A 23,908-nucleotide genomic window follows, 5' to 3' on the forward strand; every position below is an offset into this window, starting at 1 on the left:
CAGGACAAGGGGCAATGGGCACAAACTGAAGCAGAAGAGGTTTCAGTTGAATATGAGGAAGAACTTCCTGACTTTGAGGGTGCCCGAGCCCTGGCCCAGGCTGCCCAGGGGGGCTGTGGAGTCTCCTTCTCTGGAGATATTCAACCCCCTCCTGGCCGCTGTCCTGTGCCCCCTGCTCTGGGTGAGCCTGCTTGAGAGGGGTTGGACTGGATGATCTCTGGAGGGCCCTTCCAACCCCTGCCAGTCTGGGATTCTGTGTGATTCTAGGCAGGCTCTTTGCCTTCAGCTCTAGAGGGGCACCTTCATGGCCCTGGGGCGACTTGTGTTCTGACTGCCTCTTCTCAAATAAGTTATCTAAAAGAAAAAGCAGCATCCTGCCCTGTTTCCAGTCTGCACTCCCTGCAGAGCGCCCTTTGGCCTTCTCGCACCTTCTCCAAAAGGCTGATTTGCTAAATGCCCTGGCAGGTGAGGAGCTGCTAGCCCAAGCTGTGATGACCAAAACGCTTGGCCAGTCCGTGTAAGGACCTGCTTTGCTGGCCCAAGGGAGCGTTCCCATTTACACCATTGCAGGAAGGCACGTGAAAATTTATTTTGCCATAAAGAACAAAGCTGTGACATGAAGAATTGTCAGGTTTTATGAGATAAATATTTTTTTTTTATTTTTATTTTTTTTATTCAGGGGTCATAGGCGCCACTATCTTGGTTTGCGTTAAGGGATTTTTATCCACTTTAAATGCATTCTTTTCGGGTTTTTTTTTTACTCATCATTATAAAATTGTTTTGGACTGTGTGTTTATAAGATTATCCCCTGGGTACTCCTGGTGGCTTAAAGCACAAAGAGAGATTGGTAGCCTTTGCTTTAAAAAGCAGTGCAGGGAATTGTTCATGGTGAAATCAGTAAGACTGTGGAACAAGGACATAGAGGAGCCTTAAAATTTGGGGTAAGTGAACAAAGTGCAAGAAAATTTGCTGTGGGAAAAGTTCATGCCCAAATCCTGGGTCTTTCCATGGAATGGCATTGCTTTTTGGTGAGAACAGACTTGCTGCCTGCAGGCAGGGTTTGCAGATTGAAGCAGCACGTGGGGGTGTGGAGGGAACGGATCCAGCATCCTTCCAGTGCTGAAACTGGTAGCAAGAAGCAGCTGGCTGGAGAACAGAAAATTTGTTGCCTCTTTTCCCTGGTGGCACATTGCAGCAAAGTTCTTTATGCTGCCACGTAAATGGGGGGAAAAAGAAAAAGAATTCAATGAACACACGACTGTGCCTAGGAAATAAAACTTGGCTCTTGCTAAAGTGGACGGGACCAGTTTTGGCGTGATGCCGGAGCTGTGGGAACACCGGGGGGTCTTTATCAAGGCTCTAAAAGAGCTTTTACATTTCACAAGACGCTGTAATTTGTCACTCTGCCTAGCTCCCAGGGTGACGTAAGACTGCAAGGGAAATCCATCCCCATCCCTGCTCTTGAGATAAGGTCTTCTGCCCACAGTTGTGCAGCAATTTGTTGGAATTGGATAGAGCACCTACCCCATGAGGCAGACGTTTATCACCAGAGCCAACCAAGTTGGGTGGCTCAGCTCTCAGGAGATACGAACTTAATGATTAAACCAGTCACGCTAATGAGGAAATGACGGGTGATTAAACTCATCGACACAGGCTATTGCTAATAGCCCACTATAAAATGTGTTGGCTTTTAAAAAACTGTCGGCATTCACTTCGTCAGGAAATGCTCGCAGAGCTCCCAAGGGGCCACACCATGGAAAGCCGTGGCGTTGTCCGTACAGCTGTTGCGCTTCTGAATTTGAGGGGAAGGCTTTATGCCTGTAACGTCTCGTCTTCCAAAAGCTCTGCAATTAATTCGTCAAAGAAGAGCCTGGCCTGGGATACGAGAGGGCTGTAATCCATCAGAGTGATAAGCGGGGGGTGGGGGGGTGTTGGGGTAAGGCAATTAAAAGCCTGTTGGTCAAAGCTTTGAGTAAGCGGCAGAACAGCAAGTCCTGGAAAAAAAGAGGAATGCCTTGAAAAGAACATCGGTTAGGATGTCTCCCAGTGGAGAGTGTTGCAAATTGATTCAGGACAGTTTAATTTTATGAGCCAATTTTAGATTTACAGATTTCCCACTGCATACTAGGGCGAATTCACAGCGTAGCTTCCAAGCACAGCGTTCCCTTGCTCCCTTGACCATATATAGAAGCAAAATACCAAATTGGCCCTCAAAAGTCAGAGAGCTGCCAGGAGACAGGCCATCCAAAGTGATAAATATATAGGGGACAAGGCAAACCTGCCGTATATGGCTGCAAGGATGAAACAGCCCCATCCGTATTGTACGTATGCGACAGGAACGTTTGCCCCTGGCACTGGTTTTGTGGTACTTGGATTTTTAGGGAGCAGAGAGTTGATGGGGTTGAGATTTTCACCTGCTGCAGTTCCCAATGCAAAGCTGGTTTTTGCTTTTCGTTCTTCCAGCTTGCTGGATGTAAATCCTCTAGAGGGTTGGTGGCCAAGTTTACGCTATTGCCTAAGCCTCCTCTGCTTTTGCTCCCTTTTCTGGATGCTTTGGGAGCTTCGTCATCGGTTGTTAGTGTTTTGTGCTCCTCCGGTTCTTCTGACTCTGCACGTCTTGGAGAGCAGGGTAACGGGGTGACGTGCAAGAGAGAAGCTTTAATCTTTCCAGAAGTGTTAATCTCCCTCCGTACTCCGTGTTGTCTTACGGGGTAATGCCTGTCCAAAACCTACACCACTCAATGGGTGCAGCCCTTCTGTTTTTCCTAGAAAGAAGGATGCGAACTCTCCGGGATAATTGATGGTCATTTACCTTAATTCAGGAAAAGCGTCGGCTTTTCAAGCAACCGGGTGAACAACCTCTGCCGAGGTGGCTGGTTACCAGCAAAGGGTTTCACCGCAGCAGCTGCTCTGGTGCAGACCCAAGAGGCGCTGGCTGGGAAGTTGTCCTGGATTCAGCTTTGGCTCTGGATAATCTCCCGGGAGCAGCTCCACCACAGAAGGGAGTGGTGGAAAGGCCGCTTGTCCTCTGCGGCGGTGGTGGATCTTCTTACGGACGTTTTGCTTTTGTATTTGCTCCTGGGGCTTACGATGTACCTGCTCGCTATATTCCATGGTGTCTTTTATCCCTAGTCTCTCCTTAAGACAGACAGAATTGCTTCAGAGCTTTTTTTTCATTCCACTCCTTTATTTTATTTTATTTATTTTCTGGTTTTCCTTGTTGCTAATGAGGATGCTAAATCTCCACATATAAAACATAGACAGTTTGTAAATCAAAATAATTAAATATTTTTCAGAGCTCCAGTATCTGCAAAACCGCAGTGCACGCAGGAGTCATTGCAGATGAAAGAGGTGGTTTTGTGGACGTGATGCCTGTTGATAAGAAGAAAAGTTATGTTGGCTCCTTAAAGAACGGAGTCCAGTCTGAGAGGTGGGATTTTTTTACTTTGTATTTGCCTCTTGCTCTCGACTGTGTGTTCAATTCTATGTCAAAGCCAGCAGATATCAGCCAGAAAGGCTGGTGGATTGGAAACACGTGATTTAGCAGTGTCACTGTGCATTTTGAGATCCAAACAAATAGAGCATGTTGTCCTGCTCCTGCCTCCCACGAATGAGTGGCTGCTTTCAGATTGGTGTGAAAGGTATGAAATATTCCTAAGCCTCGTTTTATTTTATTACGGTATGAGTCCATAGTAATACACCTTGTTGTATGTGTTTATCCCATTAAAAGATGAGCACAGATATTTCTGCAGCTCTCAGCCTGGGCCGTGCTTTGAGGCTTACAATTGGGATTTCCATTAAATTCTGGGGCGTGGGATGTGTTTGTATTTTTCAACTCATTTCTTTTATTCTCTTTGAAAGAAGCATGAGTAAATTAACCTACAGACAGATGATCAAAGAGATCTTGAAGATGGGTTTGCCACCCTTGTAATTTTTGTGGTTTCTTTTGGGCTAACCTTGCTGGTTTCAGTGTACAATTGCAAATTAGTGCTTCCAAAATCCTGCACCTCCGGGTGATCGCAATGATTGAGTCGCAGCTCCTTCAGTCCTTTTTAATTTGAAGATTCTGTTTCAGTCTGTGATGTATTTTTTCAGATATTGCTGTGGCGGTACTGATTTCTTGGAGCTATATGTGCAAACATAGAATTTCCCACTCTTGTGGGGGGGTTTGGGCATTGCTAACATGGCTCTGTCTGTTCTGTGTAGTTTGTCTTTTATGACTGTCATAAGAAATCCCCAAAAGTTGACAGTTTTTATTCTAATAATGGATATCCCTGAATGCTGTAGAGCATCTCAGAAAATAAAAATAGACTAAGACAGTAAAGCTATAGGCGTTAAATATGGGCTTCTTTAGCATAGGTCTATCAGGGTCAGCATTTTGCAGCTCTGTGATTTGCAGTTTAGTAGATTGGATTTAGGTGGCAAACCTCCTGTTCGTCTGAGTTTTCTTCTGTCTCTGCCTTGCTTTCAGTTATCTTTCATGCTAACAGATAACTTTTTGCTTGGATGGCAAACTCTGCCCTAGCTAAGAATAAACCCTGCTGCTGGCAGTGACATGCAATATGAGCACCAGGTGCTGATCTAGGAGGTGAGGGAAACCGAAGACGTTCTCGCAGCAGGGATGAGTATGAAGGTTTGGAAAGTGCTGTTTGCACTCAGGAATAAGGAGCACCTTCATGCCGTGAGATCCACTAGATGGTGAAACAACTTTTCAAAGATCAAGGTGCAAACCATACCCTTTAGGAGACTGGAAATAACCTTTGGTAAAGACACATACCCAAGCAGGTATGGGGAAAGGCTGTCTTTGAAGTTTACTGAGCCTTTACCCTTGCTGGAACGTTTATCTTGTGAGAATATGAAATTTTGCCTTTTTCCTGAGGTTTTTCAGCCCAGCAGGGCTGAAGAAATAAGGGCTGGGAACGGAAAAGACCCCTTGACCCCGTGCACACAGCCAGCCCCAGCAGCTTGGAGTCGGAGCTGTTGGGGGCACCTCTGCAGGTTGAAAATGAATATACGTATTTATTGTCATTTAACACGAGCTGATCTGGCTGCTCTCATCGCCAGCACTAGGAGATGGGCCAGACAGGCCCTGGGAACCTGCCAGCCTGTTTGACAACTGTTTCTAGGAAAACATGTTCCTCTTTATGCCTCAATCCCTGCATAAGGGAGCACAGTGTTCCTTGGATAAAAGCTAGCACTGTAAGAGAGGCTTTTGCTTCCCAGCTCCTTTTGTTGGCATTAGCACCGTAGATTTGGATTGAAAGCATAAAAGCGAACTCGTGGGTTTGTCCCTCTTCTTTTTTATCCTTTATCTTTCTCCTGCTGGGGCCACATCAGCACAGAGTCTTTGGGCACCCCAAAGAAATTCAGAGTTACCTGTTGGTCTACCATGCTTTGGGTCCTGCAGTGCCTGCATTTGGTTCATTACATGTTTATGTTTTTTTCTTTTTCTTGTTTTTTTTTTTTCTTTTTCTCCAGCTTGAAGAATCCTTCAGATGGAAACGCTTTCCGAATTTTTGCTGTGAAGGAGTAAATTCCCAGGGAAGATGCAAGTTTCTTTGGGAGAGTGCTCTGTTGATCTCCAGAGACAGGAAGGCTCCTCTGATGGCATCAGCTCTGACCGTACCCTCCTTGCCGATCTCTTTCAGGGAATTAAAAAAAAGACAAAAAAAAAAAAAAAAAGACAAAAAAAAAAAAGACACCAGGTTCTGACTCAGCTGTTTGCATCTCATCGCACCCGTTCAGCGTTGTTACTTTTTCGTTTCGTGTTTTTGTTTCTCTAGGGGCATTCAGCAAAGATAAACTGTTTTAACCTTCAATTTACGGGAGAGATGTGCTACACAGAACGGCGGTGGCTCAATGTACAGCAGACGTAGGGATCTCGGCCTGGCCCTGGGTGGCATTTTTAGGGTGTGAAGGATCTACTGTGGTGGGCATGAGGACGTGCACTGCTGAGCAGACTCAGAAGTGAGCGACTGTCCAGGCGCCTGGACCCTTTGAGATGAGAAACTGTCTTAAAAGTTGCATCTTTTGAGGAGAGGCTGGGCTTTGGTAGAGTGTTTTTTGTGTATGTTTGATATTTTCTGTGCAAAAGAAGAGAAAACGTGGTGTTTTCCCAACAAGGTGGCGTGCATCAGCACTGCTGTGTAAGGCTGCTGGGGCATTGCGCTAGGCTACGTTGTATGATGGTGTCACATTTGGGGAGAGGATATTGCTGTCGGCCGGATATCAAGGGGTTTTGGGGACTGGAGTAGGGCATGAAATGGTGGCAGAGATCCTCACTGCAGAAAATAAGGCCACCAGATAATCAAAACAGCAGGTTTAGTGTTTGCTGGTCAAACATTCGCAGGTATTTTGCAAGTCTGGCAACCTAGGAGAAGTCAGTGAATCGGGGCTCCTGTGCTGGCGCATCTCATCCTATACTACAGGCCATTTCAAATCAAATTTCAGTTACATGCAGTGTATTGTTTTATACAGCAGTGCTGGTTGTTTTATCTGTAGTAGTGAAGTAGCGATAAAGTTAACCTTATTTCCGATAGGAATGGTTGCATCCGTAGGGAGCGTGTTCACTTCACCTTTGTGAAGCTCTTTGTCATCTGTGCGGTTCTGAGACTTTAATGATATGGCAGAAATTGGGGTAGATTAATTTTTCCCATTCAATTCGTGACACCAACAGATCCCAATTTTCAGTGTAAATGCTGTACCCATGGGCATTTGTCATCCGGGATGGCATGTTTTGCAAAACCCATAGGTGCTGTAATGGTGGTGTTTAATATTTCATTATTTATGTCTCAACGTGCATCCAAATGCATTTCAAAGCCAAGAGAAGAGCCTAGCACGACCTGTTCTTTAAGGCAGGAGACTATTCTCTGCTTTATATTGTAAATGAATTTTTAGAATTGGTCTAAACACAAAGCTGGTTGTCTCTTGATGCACACGCATCCAGTAACTCATCCATTACTCATGAGAAGGCAATGTAAACTTTAGTTCTTCAGTTCCTGCACATGCATAGTCCTTCTGCTCTATAACTTGATTGTAATATTGTATAACAAATGGGAAAATATTTCTCTCCGTTTGGCAGATGTCTCATAGCTGCTCTTATACTCAGGCTATGTTTGGTTTAATCTAGGCAGATATAAAAGCCATCTCTTCAAGCTGTTTCAAAACACAGACCAAAAATGTTTATATGATCAAGCACTTCTTTAATTCCATAAACGCCATGAAATCAGCAAGGAAATGACTTTTATAACTCAGTTTGTCTCACCGATGGGGTTTCTTTTTGAAATCTGAATCCGCCAAGAGACCTTTTGTAAAATATGAAACGGGAGCCGCTTTGCGTGGTCTCCGAAAGTGCTGCACAGCAAACCCACCTTTGGGGTGGACAGAGAGGAATGACTCTGTGGTGGTGGTTTTTATATAGTATCGTCTTCCAAGGTGTACAGTATTTGCTTTAGATAGGAGAACTGAAGTATTTTTTTTCTTACTAGGTGAATTGCTGTTAAAAAACAGCTGGAACATATCTTAGAAAAGCTGCTGGTTGGAAGCGTTTGCGATCTTGGCAGTGAGAGAAGGCTTCCCTGTTTCTGCCCGCTGTGAATAATTACGCTTTATGTGGTCTGGTTCAAGCCCATTAAATACTGCAGCATGAATCTATGACCATCATGGGCCAAGCGGTAGCCACAGCGTTATTTATTGAATCAGAAAGTGCAAGAGATGCAATCAGGTATGGGGACTGCAAAAGCACATAAACCACCCCGACGCTAGCGTAGGAGCCCACCTCTAATACGCTGTCCGTGACAATTACGTATGCTGTAAAACGATGGAAAGAAATGAGAGGGTTCTTGGAGGAAACTCCAGGGGATTATTGTGAGCACATGAAAACCCAAATAGCTTGGGATGTATCTACCCGATGAAAAGGGGGCGAGGGAAGAGTTATTATTCCAACAGAAATATCCTAAAATGCTTAATTCAAGTTACAATTGCGTATTTTTATCTTCAGCCAACTGGTTTGGATTTTTAGAAGCCGATGTTAATTTAAGTCTGTATCTGTTTATTTTTATATTTGTTGTACAAAAGAGAAATTGTGACTTTACTACACAAATATTATTCGAGGTCCTGGGTGCTATTAATTTAAACATACCTCCACCAGAATTAGGGGCCATCAGGTCCTCCAAGGCTGTCATGATATATCAATTACTTGCAATCGTGTGTGCTAGCTAGTCATATATAGGTGGGACAGTACCAGTTTTTAGCCAAATATTTACTGATTTTATTTCTGATACCAAAACATTTCTCAGCCTCATGTATTTCAATGCCGCTTAAAGATGCAGCACATCTTTATATCACCAGATCCATTCCTCCTTAGACCCCAGCTCAGCAGGTTAGTAAGCACGTGCCAACTTGAAGCACCCAGGTGTAGCCTTGGTGAAGTGTCTGGTTAAACCCCTGGCAAAGCTGATGCTGCCTGGTTGTTCTTTTCCAATAAATTGATTTTTTTTTTTTTTTTTGAAACCAAGACTGCCAGTGCAGACGCTGCCATTGCAGAGCACCTGGCTCAGCATTGCCAAATCTCCAGAAGACACAACCAGCGCGAAAGCTGAAGTGCAAAGCTGGTTCTGCCTGGTTTTTTTTTTCCAATAAATTGATTTTTTTTTTTTTTTTTTGAAACCAAGACTGCCAGTGCAGACGCTGCCATTGCAGAGCACCTGGCTCAGCATTGCCAAATCTCCAGAAGACACAACCAGCGCGAAAGCTGAAGTGCGGCGCTTCCCTGGCTGCCCGTGTGCTGTCAGGTCCATTGGCTCCATTAATTTCTTCATTTTAAGACGTTCAGCCAACAGCTGGTTGAGCAGTCTCCAGCTGGTCGGTTGTGCAGTCTAAATATTTAGGGCCAGTTCATAGAGTTGCTTTTTTTTTTTCTATGAAAAATGATGTATTTTACTTCCTATGTATAAAAGTTTCTTGTAAATTTTTTTGTGTACCTTTGCATGTTTTTCAAGGGGCTGTGTGTTTGTTTATAAACTATAATTTTTTTCTAAATACAAATTTTTAAAATATCTTCCCCCCCCCCCCTCCCTTGTCTTTAATGCTTCCCTTGTCTTTAATGCTTCCCTTGTCTTTAATGCTTCCCTTGTCTTTAATGCTTCCCTTGTCTTTAATGCTTCCCTTGTCTTTAATGCTCAGCCAGAGCTGGGGTTGAATTTAGAAAAGCTATTTGGGATTATCCCTGGGGACTAGAGTATCCCCTGGAGAGCCCAAGTGAGATCAGGATGTGCAGAGTCTGTTCCACAAACAAATAAATAAAACTGCCCAGTACCCAGGCATTAAAAGCAAACCTTTACCCCATCAAGAATAAGACGTATCTTTTCTTGAAACATCCTGAGAGTAAGGGAAAATCAGTGTCTGTTTGATAGATAGGTTGAAAATACTGTTTAATGAAGGTAGTGCTGCAAAATACGACCAAGATTAACTCCTCCGCACCTGACCAGGCTGTTGTTAAATGTGTGGCAAATGTTTTTTTGAAGGGAAAAGTATACGGATCTATTATTTTTTTTTAATTCCCCTTGAAATTTTCTCCAAGCTCATACTTGCCGACAGCACCACAAATCAAACCAAGTCGTTTCATGGTAATTCAACACCCCCTTGTTTAAAGAAGCAGCATGACAAGGAGGTTTACAACTCGGCCTCCAGGCAATGAGCACCATATGGCTTTTGACCAAAAATGTGGACTGAGCCATGGGAGGGGAGTCCTGACTGACAAGAACGCCATGAAATTTTATGTTTTCCATTACCGATGCAACAAGATCAACATAAAATACAGAGATGTTTGTGTTACGCCAAGCCTGGTCTGATACAGTTATGGTCGAATGGTATTTACCTGTAAAACCCAAACCAAGGACTGACATGGTAACTGAGTTATCGCGCTGCCAATGATTTCTGCAGAAGGAGCGTTTTGTGGCTATTGCATGTGTTGCAGATACAAACTGCCCATCTGAATTTGCTCCTGCCCAAATCACGCTCGCTCTCGCTGCTGCAAAACAATCTCCCTTGCTGAAAATACTGGGGAAGGTTTTCATGAGCTTAAAAGTAAGCAGAGAAGGGTTTGCAGACTAATGCTCACGGTCATGCTGAGGCTGCTTAGATGATCCTATTGATTGCAACACTTATTTGGTTTCCTATCTGCTAGTGCTACAACATGCCCCAAAATACCACTGCAAAATTTAGGTCCGGGTTGGCATAGGGAGGAAAGCAACATAACATCCAAAATTTCAGTCTGATGTTCCTGTCCTTTGTGTTAGCTTCCATCCCTTTGATGCTGGCTCTGGTTTTGCTAACTGCTGTCTCCTCCTGCTCGATCCGTGTGCTTTACCCGATGCTCAGCAACAAAAAAAATGGTGTTACCAGGAAGGCTGCGTCGTCTTTCCATACAGCAGCTGTGCAATCAGGTACGTGAAGACTTAAAGCAACACACAAAGAGGTAGGAGCAAAACGTAATTATTTCTTTTTCTTTCCTAGCCGGGATTCAGCTTCATGCTTTAGTGAAGAGGACAGAAAAACTGAGAGGCTGTATGTAAGTAATGTGGAAAGGAAAGATAAATGCTTTCTTATGTGGATCCGAGTCAGTGTATCAGTCTACAAAAGGAGCAGACCCGATAGCCCTGTTTTCCCACACTGCTGGTAATCCTCCAGGATCAGCAGGATTCCGGGCTCTCCTTGCTCGCCATTTCAGGAGAAATGTCGTCTTGCCTGTTGCTCTGCCTTCTGCTGCCTGCTCCTCATCCCATGCTGAGCTCATCAGAGGCTATGTATAGCTTGGGCATACCTTGGGATGGGTGTTCTTCCAAAAACCCACATTCATTTATAGGATGTGCCCGGGCGATGTTTTCAAAGCCATTTTGCAAACGATGGGGTTGGTTCTCATTTATACTAAGGACCTACTTTAAGGCACTTAGAAGACATTTATGCCACTTCAGGGTGTGGACAGAGCAGTGTAAAGAAGCCTCAGTGTAAAGAGAAACCACCCTTATATCTTGTTGACAGTGGTTAAAATAGGGTTATGGAGTTAAATCAACAGACAAGGTCTCCCTTATGCAGCGCTCTTCTCGGCAGTGTTTGCTCCTCACCGTTGGTACCATGTGAGAGGGCCAGGGCTATATGCAGCCTCCCTCATCATCTGCCGCATAGCCGAGCACATCGCGCTGCTATTAAGTGTCAAATTGAATAGGAGGGTATTTATAGCGGGCTAGAAGTCAGGATGCGCAGGTGGAATATTATAGCTGAAAGCAGGAGGAGAAGGGAGCGTAGGCTTGCAAAATAAATTCAGTGTTTCAAAACGCCTTACAAGTGTTGCTTCTCCCACGTTTGGGGCTCCTTTGGTTTAGGGGCTGTGGGCAACCACGACCCTGAGAAAGGACCTGCTGACACCTATGCTGTCCTGAGAAGTGCTTGGCACTGATAGCCTCAAGTTTCTATTTCAGTAGCTGCTTCAAGGCTTGTTTCTGCACATCCATCTTTTGCGCTTGTGGAAGCTGAGCAAATACCATCTATGAACTACGCCTGGGGGCCAGAGGACAAGTTTGTCAGAAACAAATCTTAAAAGCAGCCTCATTTCCTCCTCTGCCGGCTTAACAGGCTTTGTGAGTTGGAAAAAGAGAGTAAAATCTGATAGATTGACTGTAGGAGCTTTTTAATACTATCTTACTTGACGTGCTTGTAATCAAAATACAGTTTAGATGAATTCAAGGGGGCTCCAAAACTGGATCAGTAACTGTCTGTCTGGAGAGTAATTCGCAATAGTTCACAGCTGATATCTGTTTGGTTTAATCTGTTTAAATCCATGGAGAACTGTCCTCCGCAGGCAAAATTTCAGCCTGATTCTGACCAGTAATTTCATTAATAATCTGTGTGATGGAACAGAGAACGTGCTCGTTAAATCTGCACAGGGATGGATGTTATGGAGCTGAGAAGGACTGAGGGTGGGGTGAAAGGTAAGGCCTGAAAACAAAAATCGCTCTAAAAGCTGGAGACACAGGCTGCGAAAACAAGCCAGCACTTGGAAGGGAGGGATACAAGGAATAATAAAAGATGGAGACCAAGCAGTAGGGCAATAACTCAGCCCAACTGAGATTAAAAAAAGAGTCAAAAGCATCATGTTATTGCCAAGGAGGTAAATGTCATATTAGATGTGGAAAAAGGGATATGGTCTGCAAGACACGTGAGAAACCTTTCAGCTTTGCTTTGTACGGTGTCTACGTGTGATGGACGCTACCACCCAAAAAGCATGCAACCAACTGTGGGAAGTCCAGAAGGAAGCAAAGAGAATGACCTGAGAGCTAAAACAACCCCTGAGAAAGGAGGAAGGATCACCGAGGATAACAAAGGAGAGGGAGAGAACTCTTGAAGTGCGTAAAGATACCGTAAGGGGACAAAGGGAATTTGTTCTTCGTGCCCAAAGGGGCCCCACTGAGAAGTAATGGGCTTAAACTGTAGTAGGAAACATTGCGGTTGGCCATTAGGAAAGGCTCTGACTGGAACAGATACTCTGCATGGTCTTTTCAGGCCATGGTTCAAGGTTTTTAAGAAAACGCTGTCTGTCAGGTCCTATGAATGAGATAGCCACTGCTAATCCTGATTTGGGTGGAGGATGCACTAGAAAATGTCTTGATGGCCCTCCCAACTGTAACTTCTATAATTTTCAAGGCTAAAGGAAATATGAAATCAGATGGGAAGGGTTGTCCTCTATTTGGACCAGGATGGGGCAGAATCATGGACCAGCATTGTCCCATGGATGACACCGATAGAGACCTTCCAGTAGAAGTGGCCCAGGCAAAGGTGTGCAGTGTCATGCTAGTATGGATTGAGATAGCAAAAACTAGTCATTGCTCTCCTAACTGTTTCAGATTTTTTTTCCTGTAGGTCTTTTGGCAGACAAATGAGTCCCATGGAACGCTGAGGTGTGCTTTGCAAATGGACCTGTGGATGTCCTGTTATGTCTGAGGTAAAATACTGGGGAGAACCTTAGAAAAATGTTGATCTGAAATGCTGGCAAGGGGTGACTTAGGGCATCCCTGTAGGGATGTCACTGAGCAGAGTAACACAAACTGAGTGTTGGCTGTCGGAGAGCAGCGCCGGCCACTGAAATGCAGAGGAGGCATCTTATAGCAGGGCCGGACATGTAGCACCATCTGAGGACAGGCTTTTGGTGGGAAGATGGAGCCCATGGAAATTTTCTCATCTGCAGAGTCATGAAACAATCTCAGGCGTCTGAGGGCAGCCGGCCAGCTCAGCAGGCTGCATTCGCCTTTCCAAATACACAAGCGAAGTTAAGCTGTCTTAAACTGCTACAGCAAAACAGATGCAGGGAGCTAAGTAGCCTACTGCTGGTCAATGCTTTTCTGGGGAACAGCTTCTTTATCAGAAAACAATGGCTTTTGTAAGTCCAAAGCACTAAAGTGGAATTTGTTTGGACACCAACCATTTTAACAAGAGCAATAAAATCATGAAAACACCAGGGTTTTAGTGAGCATAAAACTCTCTAGTCCAGACCAAGAAAAGGGCTTTAAAAGCCAACTCCAATCGATGTTATGGACAGCTCAGGATGCAGTTCCAGAAAATTGGAGCTTGCGATCCTCTTTTTGAGGAGGGTTACTGGGAAAACGGTCAAGCCCTGGTCCCTCGGCCACGTGCACAGCATGGCCTGATGGCGAGGGCTCGGTGCGGAGGGGGTACCCCTGTCCCTCACCCCCACCCTGGTGACCTGTGCTGACGCAGGAGAAACTTGTGTGAGGTCTCTGCTCTTCGCTTATATAATCCATGACTTCAGATAAAATTAATGCCAAGTACCCAAAAAAGGGATTGTGTGTGCTCTCTCGCAGCCTCTTCCCGTAATCTGAACACTGTGTTAGACTGCGACAGTTTTGCCAGTAAAAGAGAGGTTTTTCCTTTGCCTCGAGATCCAGATTTAAAATTAGCTACATCTCAGCAGAGCCATCGGCAGCGATCCCTGCCAGCCTCCGTTCTCAGCGTTAGAGGTTCAGGGCATAAAAGAACCCAGCAGCCCAGTTTAAACAGTGACCAGAAAAGTTTGTTCAGGGAGGGCTCCCTGGCCGTTAACAACAGGAGCCTCCATTAGCTCCTACGTTGAGAAAACCAGTCAAACTTTATAAAAATACTTCCTAAGGTAAATATTAGTGAGTCACAGATACTAAATATTAATAATTCATACATTGGGAACAGAAATATTAGCGGGATCTGTAAGGCAGGTCTTTTTTACGTGCAATATTACAGAACTGGGTATGTGTGTTCCCCTCTTTTTTTTTTTTTTTTTTTTTTTCTGGCATATGCCAACCTTTCATGTCTGAGATGCCGGCTTGGAGCTGCTCCGAGTTCTTGGGTCAGCGAAGCTGGTTGGTGTCTAAGTCCCACCAGGGGAGCAGCTTGCCTGGAAGGGATCCAAGCAAGGTTCTTCAACCGGGGGTCAGTAACGGGGCACTCCTGGGGAACCAGAGGGTTTCACTCCCTACTTGCCAATTGCAGATAAATGAGGGGGTGGATTTTTTATTTTTTTTTCTCATTGCCAGACTGACCTCTGGGGGGGGAAAAAAAAAAATCATCCCCAAACCAACCACATTTATGCAAAGTTTATGCAGCCACCCAATCCCCCAAAGCACTTTTGTCGCGTTAAGGACCAAAACGGAGCAAGAGCCACGCCTCATTTTTCTAGCGAGGCAGTTTTAAGTGAAAAGTGGTTTTGTTGATCAAAATGAAAAAAAAAAAATAATCAGCGTTTTAAAAAGTGAAATTGCAGTTATTTCAGTCACTTCTTTTCATGTTTGAAAGCATGACTTCTTAAAAGTTGTTGGCACTGAAAAGCATTGATGGAAAATTTTAATTAGATTTTTTTTTTTTTAAAGTTTCTCATGGTGTGTAACCGGTATTTGCTGGCTCATGGTGGAGACTGAGGTGGTGTCTGGGTGAAGAGGGGAGCAAATTTTTTGTTGAAATTGCAAAGGAGTGTCAACTAAAAAAAAAATAAATATGAGAGATTCCAGGCAGAACTGCAAAGGAGAAAGGCTTTTCTCTGAGGAATGGAGCAAAAGGAGGAGTGAAGAGCAAGGGGCTATGATGAAGATTCCAACTGGAGTCTAAGGCCTTATTTTTGTCGAATCTGAAGGCAGTTTTGCCTTGGATGTTGAACGAAAGCCAGTCCCCAAAAACCAGAGGGGTGAGTGGAAGTCAGGATGTGAGGTGATCCCGATGCTTTGAACCACCCCAAACACATTTTCCTCTTCCTCCCCAAAAGAAAAGCATTTTATTCAGCCAGTTATGAAAGACTGGGTTTCATCATCGGTGCCTAATTTCATGACGCTGTGCCCTGGTTCTGCAGCCCATCCTGCTGAGGCTGGCCCAGCGCGGCGGTGGGGAGCCTGCTGCCACTTAGGTGGTCCCAAATTACTTCTTGCTTCTGGTTCCTCAGCTCCTTTAAGCCAAACCAGAGCTTTGCAAGGACTCTGTGAGAGCTTTCCACTCTGAGCAGTTGATTCATTAATTAGCACACATGTTAGCTTGAAGTTTTGCACCTCTCAGTGGTAGATCTTGGTCCCACGTGGCAGTGCAGGTGGAGGTCTCTTTCCGGGAATGGGGAATGGATGTTCCTCTTCAGATTTTGCTTTTTGACTCTGGATCTGGTCCAATGCAAAGAGAAAAGGCACACTGTGGCTCTAGGGAAAATACTTGTTACTGAGCTGAGAGCTGTATTGGCACAGAGATGCCAGCAAGTAAACATGGAGCTGGTTTTCTCTTCCCTCTTAGCCTGAGGGTCTCAGGGGTGTAGGAGATAAGTCCATGGCTTAGAATCACTTTCATAGAATCATAGAATCACTTTGGTTGGAAAAGACCTTTAAGATCATTGAGTCCAACCGTTAACCTAACCCTGCCATCCCACCACTAAACCCTGTCCCTAAGCACCTCATCTATCCTTCTTTTAAATACCTCCAGGGATGAGGACTCTACCACCTCCCTGGGCAGCCCATTCCAGAGCCTGACAACCCTTTCTGTGAAGAAGTTTTTCCTAATGTCTAGCCTAAACCTGCCCTTGCGCAGCTTCAAACCATTCCCCCTCGTCCTATCATCTGTTACCAGGGAGAAGAGGCCGACCTCCACCTCCCTACAGCCTCCTGTCAGGCAGTTGTAGAGGGTGGGAAGGTCTCCCCTCAGCCTCGTCTTCTCCAGACTAAACAACCCCAGTTCCCTAGCTGCTCCTCGTATGACTTGTGTTCCAGACCCCTCACCAGCTTGGTTGCTCTCCTCTGGACATGTTCCAGCAATGCAACATCAATCCACATCTGGTCCAAACAGTTTCTACTGAAAGGTCTCACATGATGCTGAAATTGTAATAAATGCAAAGGACATGTTTCGCCCTTCCCCTGAAAGCCTGTGGAAGAGTACTACTGTCAGCTCAGCCTACTTCCAGGAAAATCTGTGAGATACCAGGCTACGATACTCTTCACTTCTGCTAAATGCAAGGTAAATGAAGTTTCTCACTAGGAAAGGACAGCCATAAGCAGCCTAGCTTTTCCTGAGCTACCGTTTAGGCTTTCTGGAAGTTAATGGGAAGCTTTCCAGCTCGGCGGGTGGGCAGGCAACACAGCCGTTGTTTCTACCTCTTCATACTGATGGCTTCCCAGTGGGCCTTCCTCAGAGAAAACGAAGTAGAAGAGCTAACTCAGCCCGTCAAATAGCACACGCAACCTGGAAAACTGCTGAGGATTACAAGCCTGGACACAACCCAACTTCTGCTGTTGTACCAATGACAGATATCATTAGTTTTGTGCTTATCACTGACAAGTGGATAGTCCCCTGAAACTACTCCATTTGTAGCCCTGGGTTAAGCGCCCATGTGTTGAGGCGTGCTGGTCTGCTCCCTTGCAGGCTTTGTGTCTTGCTAGGCTGCATCCCAACCGTGGGAGCATCTCAGTTTTGGTAGATGGGTAAAGGAGTCATTCCCACAGCTGGGGGCGTGCAAAACAGAAGGAAACCCTATTCCCACCAACACCTTTTACCTACCAGCCCTCCGGGGCTCAGTAATTTTGGCAGATGTGAATTTCTCATCAAAGCCCCACTTTATGCTGAGCTCTTCCGTCCCTTCTTATTATCACCTGCCAATCAGTCAGGTCTTCTGTGATCTCTGCCTTTAATTAAAAGCAGACTGGAGACCCCTGGGACTTGCACACCCCCCCACCCAGCTTTGCATTCCCTCTCCCTTCCCCGGTGGCAGAGAGGGGCGGGCAGGGCTGTGCTGAGCACGGAGGGCAGCAGAGGCAGCAACCTGTAGGCACAGGTTGTGCTCAGAGTACACCGTCACATCAAGGGGGGGAACGACAATTTTTCCTGAGAGGGCAGGATGGCAAAAAAACTATCAGAAGAGGAAGCAAAAATGAACCACTGGTTCATTTTTAATGGGGGTGCTGAAAATGACTGTAGATTTCAACATCTGTTTTGACTGGGACAGGAACCCGGTATTGCAAAGGGTGCAAAGACACAGATCCCCTTTCTAAAAGAAAGGCTCATAAAATGCTGTCAGGATCTCATTTATGGAAACATTAAGCCAGGGCCTGAGCCAGTCATGACACTTCTGCCCCAAGTTTGCCTGCTCAGGGTTCGCAAATGAACCCCAGTTCTGTACAAATTTGCATTCATAGGGAAATGCAGGCACAGATCCGTGTTTTCTGCGTGAAGAACAGCACCTCCCCTCCCCAGGCTGCGCAGCACAACCAGGCTGCCTTGCATTTAGAGAGCCCCGTGATCTGTATGAGAGGTTCTAAACCAGCCAGGCAGGAAAATGCAGATTTTCTGGAGTGGTGGCATCTTGCTGAGGGTGTCTTTACAGAGCAAATGATTTCCATTGTAGAAGAAGCAGGACGGGAATTTGGCATCCAACTCTTGCCTCCGGTTGCTGATGGCTGTGCTGTTACGGCTGGCATTAAGAAAAAGGTATGGACAATATCTCCTCTGGGTATCCACAAGGCTATGGGATGGGGTCTGCAACACAGGATCAGCAAGGAATTTTCTAATTAAAGGGTCATGAGTGGTCCTCACAATTTGTTGAAGGATATTGCATGGCCAAAAAAGAGGCAATCAGGTGCCATAGAAGCCCACAGACTTGAACCGCAGCTGCGTAAGTCCTGGTCTGCAAACTGCACTGCTCTGATTCACCTATACGTGATGCGCTGTTTTGTAACAACCGCTTACTGACTTGCAACTGTCTCGGTGCTCGTTTCCTCATTTGTTTTATTGAGGTCTGCCTAAGGCCCATTGTTAAAATAACTCTAGAGTGTCGGTGGGCTGATGTGGAGCAATGCTGGACATTGAGTCATTCAGTATTTGAATGGAGCGTCTTGCAGATGTGGTCCCCTCTGGGCATGGCGGTACCTCTTCCTGAACACAATCACCCCTTGTTAAGCCCCATTAGTCTGGTGGCAGTGCGGTGGCTTGGTCACCAACCCTTGCACAAGTGAATCAGCAGATGATGAGATGGCGTCACGCCTTACGCTGCAACCCCATCCCACAGTGGCACATGAGCTTTTGGTGTCCTAACCTGTTTTATGGCAGGAGCAGGACTTATGGAATGGGAAAGGCGTTTACTATTCCAAATCCAGAATCAAGGCATTGTGAGAGATTATGTGACCTACGATGCACAGCAAAACCAAGAAGGATGTTTCCAAGTATGTATTGAATTCAGGGAACCAGATATGACTGTGATGAGTCTGACAGCTGGTTGCATGCTCTTAGATATTCAGTCACTCTTCCTCCTCACACCAGCTGGGACAGTTGTCCAGAAACTTGTCATTGTAGCAGGGCTTAGAGTTAATGCTCCAGGGACACATGTGTAGTTCTCTTTGTACTGGGTAGTTAAGAACAAGACAGGAGGGAATATAATGAAATTTCAAGAAGAGAGACTATATTTTGATGAAATATATATGAGAAAATCAAGAAAGTCTCAAGAGAGCGTGACATAACTATTGCAGTCTTTGACTGTATCAAGAGCGGACATGGAGGTCTTCATGACGTGCCGTGGGAAATGGGCCAGGAGGTGAAATCAGCCTCCCAAGTACTGCCTGTCAGCAGGAGCCTGTATTGCTCTGAGTCAGTGAGATACACATTCTGGACAGGAGGGCTGGGAAGAAGAACGGTTGCTTGTCTCCTTATTAATGAGGCCAATTATTCCCTTCCAGAAGTAGGGAAGGCAGATATGAAACATCTTTCCGATAACGTCAAAGATGTTATTACATTGTTTGTAGCCCTATTTGGCTGATTCAAGATTTCCAGTGCTTGTGCCTCATCACAATCTGCTGCAAGATCTGCTCACATCCTCGTTCACCCAGAGGAACCAATCTTAACCATGAGCTTTCTGAGCCAAAAAAACTAAGGCCATGTCCTGAGACATAAAAAAGGCAGCCACGTTTTGAAGCTTACTCAATTTTCCTTCATTGTGCTTTTACTCATGTTGGATCCCTGTACACAGCCTGACTCATGGCTTTGGGAAAGAGAGAAATAGGTATTGCCTGCTCAGAAAGCCAACTGTAAGCAATACACCCAAATCACCATGTTGGACTCTGAAGTTCCTTGCGTGGATGATTTCCAGCTAAAACTTGCCATCAGTAGTCATCAAAGGACACAAACAGTAAACAGCTCCATATTGTGCATTTCACTCCACCAGTCTTGTACTCCCCTTTACCCCTGTCTTGTTCTCTTTGACACAATGTCCACGAGTATTGATCTGAGGTTTATTTCTGGAATGAAGATGAGATTGCCTAGTACTTCTCAAGAAACCATGTTAACTCAGGACATGCTTTCAATCACAGAGCAGATAAACATAACTCCACGCTCTCCGTTATGAATTATTTGCCCCGAGAAAGCAACTGGGGTTTTGTCAGTGGACAGCAGAGCATGTAGAGGAGCACAAGTCATTTGGAGAGCTTTAGTGCCTGCTTTAGCAATGTTGGTCTAAGGCATGGCCATTTTCTGATCAAAGCTTTTTTGCTGGGAAAGTTGAACCTCTGACATCTGAATTTTGTGGCATTTTAAGTAAGTAGTTGACTTTTTCTCTGGAAAATTTTAGTTCTCTCCTGGGAAGATGAAACCATGTCCAATCTAAATACTAAAGAAAGTCACATGTTGTACGAAACACTTGTTCCATGCTCTGGGAAGCTGGTGGGGAGTTACCATGTGCTGCTCTTTCGCTTTACGGAAAACGCCTCCAACCTGTACTGTAGGTGCGTCACCCCAACTTCTAACATTGCGTGGTACGGATTTGGGCAGTGGGAGAGAGACGTCTTGAATTATACCCTGACAATTACTATATGCTCTGACAAGTACTATATTGGGGTACCTCTGATTTTGGTAGAAGCATGTCCTCATTGGACACAATTTCTCTGCCTTGCGATAAACCTTTTGATCTTTTTTGATGTCTTGGAGACTCTGTATACCTGGTCCCAGGTAGCTGGGAAATACAATTTGTAATCCTACCTTAACTTCTTAGCCAAATGAATGAGAAGCTTAAAGGAATGTTTAATCTCAGAAATTCCTTTTCCCTAATGAAAGAAAAGTGGTATTCTGCTTTGGATTTGCAGCACTTGGATGCATGGCCCAGACTGTGTTCTTGCCCATAAGTTATCCATGAGACTGGAACTGTAAATGACTTGTTTGGGGTTTGAAGGGGACACTCAGTTTTTCAAGGCACAGTAAACCCCCACCAGCAGTATCTGAGGTGGTGCAAATTGGCACAACCTCATTGCAGTTGATGGGCATACTTCACATTTTGGCTACAGGTGTTTACAGCCAACAGAACCCCCACACTGTTGCTGCTAACAGGGTAAGATATACGATGTCACGTACGCTAAACCTAACCCTGCGTTCTGGGGCAGTTAAGACTAAAAGCAATTTCGTCCCTGTCTAAGGTTCAGAACATGACTTGGTGGGGCTTGCAAGTCTTAGCCATGAATTATGCCGTTGCTGACGGTGGTTTCCTGTTACGGTTGGAAAGGCTGCACGGATTCAGGCAGAGCTGCCCTCTCCCAGGGAATCACAGGGGCCTGGAAACAGAAATAAACTTCCCATGGCATTTCTGCTAACTGGCTGCTTGCTCCTCCGAGGTATATGGTGTACCAAGAGACCAGCGTCAGCAAACGCATCACTCTTCACTTACTATAATGTTATTTCTAGACCCTTGCTTGGTTTACAAAGAATAGAAATCTGATCAAAAATGGTTGGATGAAGCACAGGATAAATTCAGCTGTTCTACAGATGTGAAATGGTAGAAAGCCGTTTGGTTCTGTCCCTTTTTAAAACAAACCAGCTCCTTCAGTTCTTCAGCATGCAGTCTCTTAAGCTCTGTCACAGCCTCTCCACCCCAGCAGAAAGAACAAATATCCTCCCCATGCTTTCACTGCTGGAAACCCATCTGCAAGAAATGTGTTTTAGGCTTTGTACATGAATATATTTTTCATAGTCTCAGGGCTCTTTGTGGGCAAAACAGTGTGAGTAGGGCGATTATGGTGAGCACAACAGCTGTAAATATAATGGGAAACTATGTTTAATAATTTAATGGTGAAGTTGACTTTGCTGTTACTGTTTTTCTTGAGTTGAATATCTATGAAGAGGTTGCCAAAGAAGTGCAAAGATTTCCTATGTGCATTTGTCCATTGGATGAACTCAACTCTTCTTTTGTCCTTCAGAATCATAGAATCACTTTGGTTGGAAAAGACCTTTGAGATCATCGAGTCCAACCTTTAACCTAACCCTGACATCCCACCACTTTACTTTTCCTGATGTGCCCAACTAGAATTGCAGGTAGGTGCCATGAGAGACTCCCTCCAGTTTTCCTGCTGGAAAATTGATACCTGTCTCATGTCCCGTGATTCCTGTGCATGTAAAGCTAAACCACACTGCTGCCACGCTATTTTCCTTTACCCTTGCTATCTATTGCAAGGCTTCTTATATTTTCTCTTCTGTTCTGCTTTCTACATGGTGATACACTGGAAGATATTAAACAACAGAACAGCAAAGAGGATATGTTTTATATTATTTTGTTTATAAGAACACTCTTGACTGGTAAATAGCTACACCCTTCCTAAGTGTTTTCAATTTTCTCTTTGAAATATGAAACAAGTAATGCTTTCAACAAGCAGCTCTCCTTCAAGTATTTTTCTTGTTTTAGGATACCCAAATAGTTTTAAAATGAAAATGTTTCCAGAAAACACGAAAGTTTGGGCACACTTTTTTTAAAGTAATCCATGCAAAGTTCAAGCTGTGACTGTAAAGAACATGATTCTTCGTGATGCCGAATGCTTCACGCTGAGTAGAGCATCTTTCTGTATGGGAACCAACACGTGATCTATAAAAAGACACAGCAACCTTATAAAGCCCCTTGCATGAGAGACTTCATCTGGTTTCTTTCTTACTAAATTCATCATCCTGGATAAGAAACCAATAGCTCGAGAGGTATAGGGAAGAATGGTACCTTCAGACACACCGCAGTGGCCTGGAGTAAGATATTCCTGTGATGATCTTTTCTCAGAAATGGATGACCAGACCATGGCATTTCAGTGCCCCTGCTACGTTGTTCCCAGCAGCATGAAATGATCACAGAAAAGCTCTTATTTACCAGCTCGTGACTTTTTGCTGGGAGGATTTCTGAGTACATGCCTGATTCTTGGTTCGTTTTCTCAAGTGGGGCACAGAGGTGGGATTCTCCTTGACTTCACCATGAGAAAACTTGAAAAATTAGATCTGAAAGTGAGGTGGCCTGGACCCAGCTTCCTCTAGGTTAGCCTTACATCCTCATGAAAGGCTTTTCGGTCTTGCTGCAGCTGGGGTGGTTTCCTTTAAATGAGCTGTAGTCTACTGTATTGTTCTACCCTTCCAAAAAGAGTTATTTCAACCCAGTTTAAGGTCACCTTGAGAGTGGCTGGGCTTGGCACAGCTGATTTCTGGGCCCAGGACTTGCTGCTGGTCTCGAGTTATTGGCTGATTACACAAACCAATTTATAGACTAAGTCTGAATAAACCCTTCAATTAAGGTTATAGTAAATAAGATTCTAAGGTTAAAGTACTTTATGGCAAAACAGGCTCTTAGGAACTCGTCATATTAAGAGTAATGATTTGATTAGAGAATGAGAAACAGGACTGGGAAGACAGGAACCTGACCTCAGCAATAAAAGGCGCATAGTTGCTTTTTTTTTTTCTTGGAAACTGGTGTGCAAAGGTACAATTATACAACGTGGCCAACATTTCAGCAGGCCAATGCAAACGATTTGTGCTTTTCATGACTCTGGGCATCTGCACAGAATTTTGCTTTGTTTTGTTTTAAACTTTTGGGCCAAATCCTCTTGCTGGTACGCAGCACAAAGAGGTTGCAAACATGAGGGTTGGTGCTGGGACACTCCTCTGGCTGGAAGTGGTGGAGATGCTGGTGGAGGTGAAGCAGCAGGGGTATTTGTCTCCTCCAACTCAGAATAAGCTTTTGGACACTACCAATCATCTGGTGGAGGTGAACTGACCATGCTGAGCAGCAGGGGTATTTGTCTCCTTCAACTCAGAATAAGCTTTTGGACACTACCAATCAATATGAGTCGAATTTAAGGATATCTGCAAGCAGATTGTAATTTGGAAGAGCAACCAGAGTAGATAGCGTGGGTCACTTTGTTGGAGTTAGCTGAAAATGGAGTTGGGGGGTGTGTGATACAGAGGCGACTCCAGCTCCAACCTTCACTGCCTTTGCAGTATTTGGTTTGTTATTTCCTTAGAAAACCAGGCTAAAATCCCGGGAGCAGATCATTTCCAACCTCTAAGCACCTGAGGTAGAAAGGAAAGACTTTATCTCAAAAGTGGATGCTTCCAGTATCACTGG

General features: G+C 44.8%; 1 protein-coding gene across 1 annotated transcript in view; it reads left to right on the forward strand.

Moving 5' to 3' along the window:
- CRISPLD2 (cysteine rich secretory protein LCCL domain containing 2) overlaps positions 1–5,682 on the forward strand; it is a 31,827-nt gene extending 26,145 nt beyond the window's left edge. The window contains exons 15-16 of the mRNA XM_009647188.2: positions 3,297–3,430; positions 5,479–5,682. Coding sequence (XP_009645483.1) covers positions 3,297–3,430; positions 5,479–5,533 — 189 coding nt within the window. The 3' untranslated portion in view covers positions 5,534–5,682. The remainder of the gene's footprint in view (positions 1–3,296; positions 3,431–5,478) is intronic.
- The last annotated feature ends 18,226 nt before the right edge of the window (positions 5,683–23,908 follow it).

Source organism: Egretta garzetta, unplaced genomic scaffold (assembly GCF_000687185.1).
Source record: "Egretta garzetta isolate BGI_Z169 unplaced genomic scaffold, ASM68718v1 scaffold39, whole genome shotgun sequence".
Classification (NCBI taxonomy): Eukaryota; Metazoa; Chordata; class Aves; order Pelecaniformes; family Ardeidae; genus Egretta; species Egretta garzetta.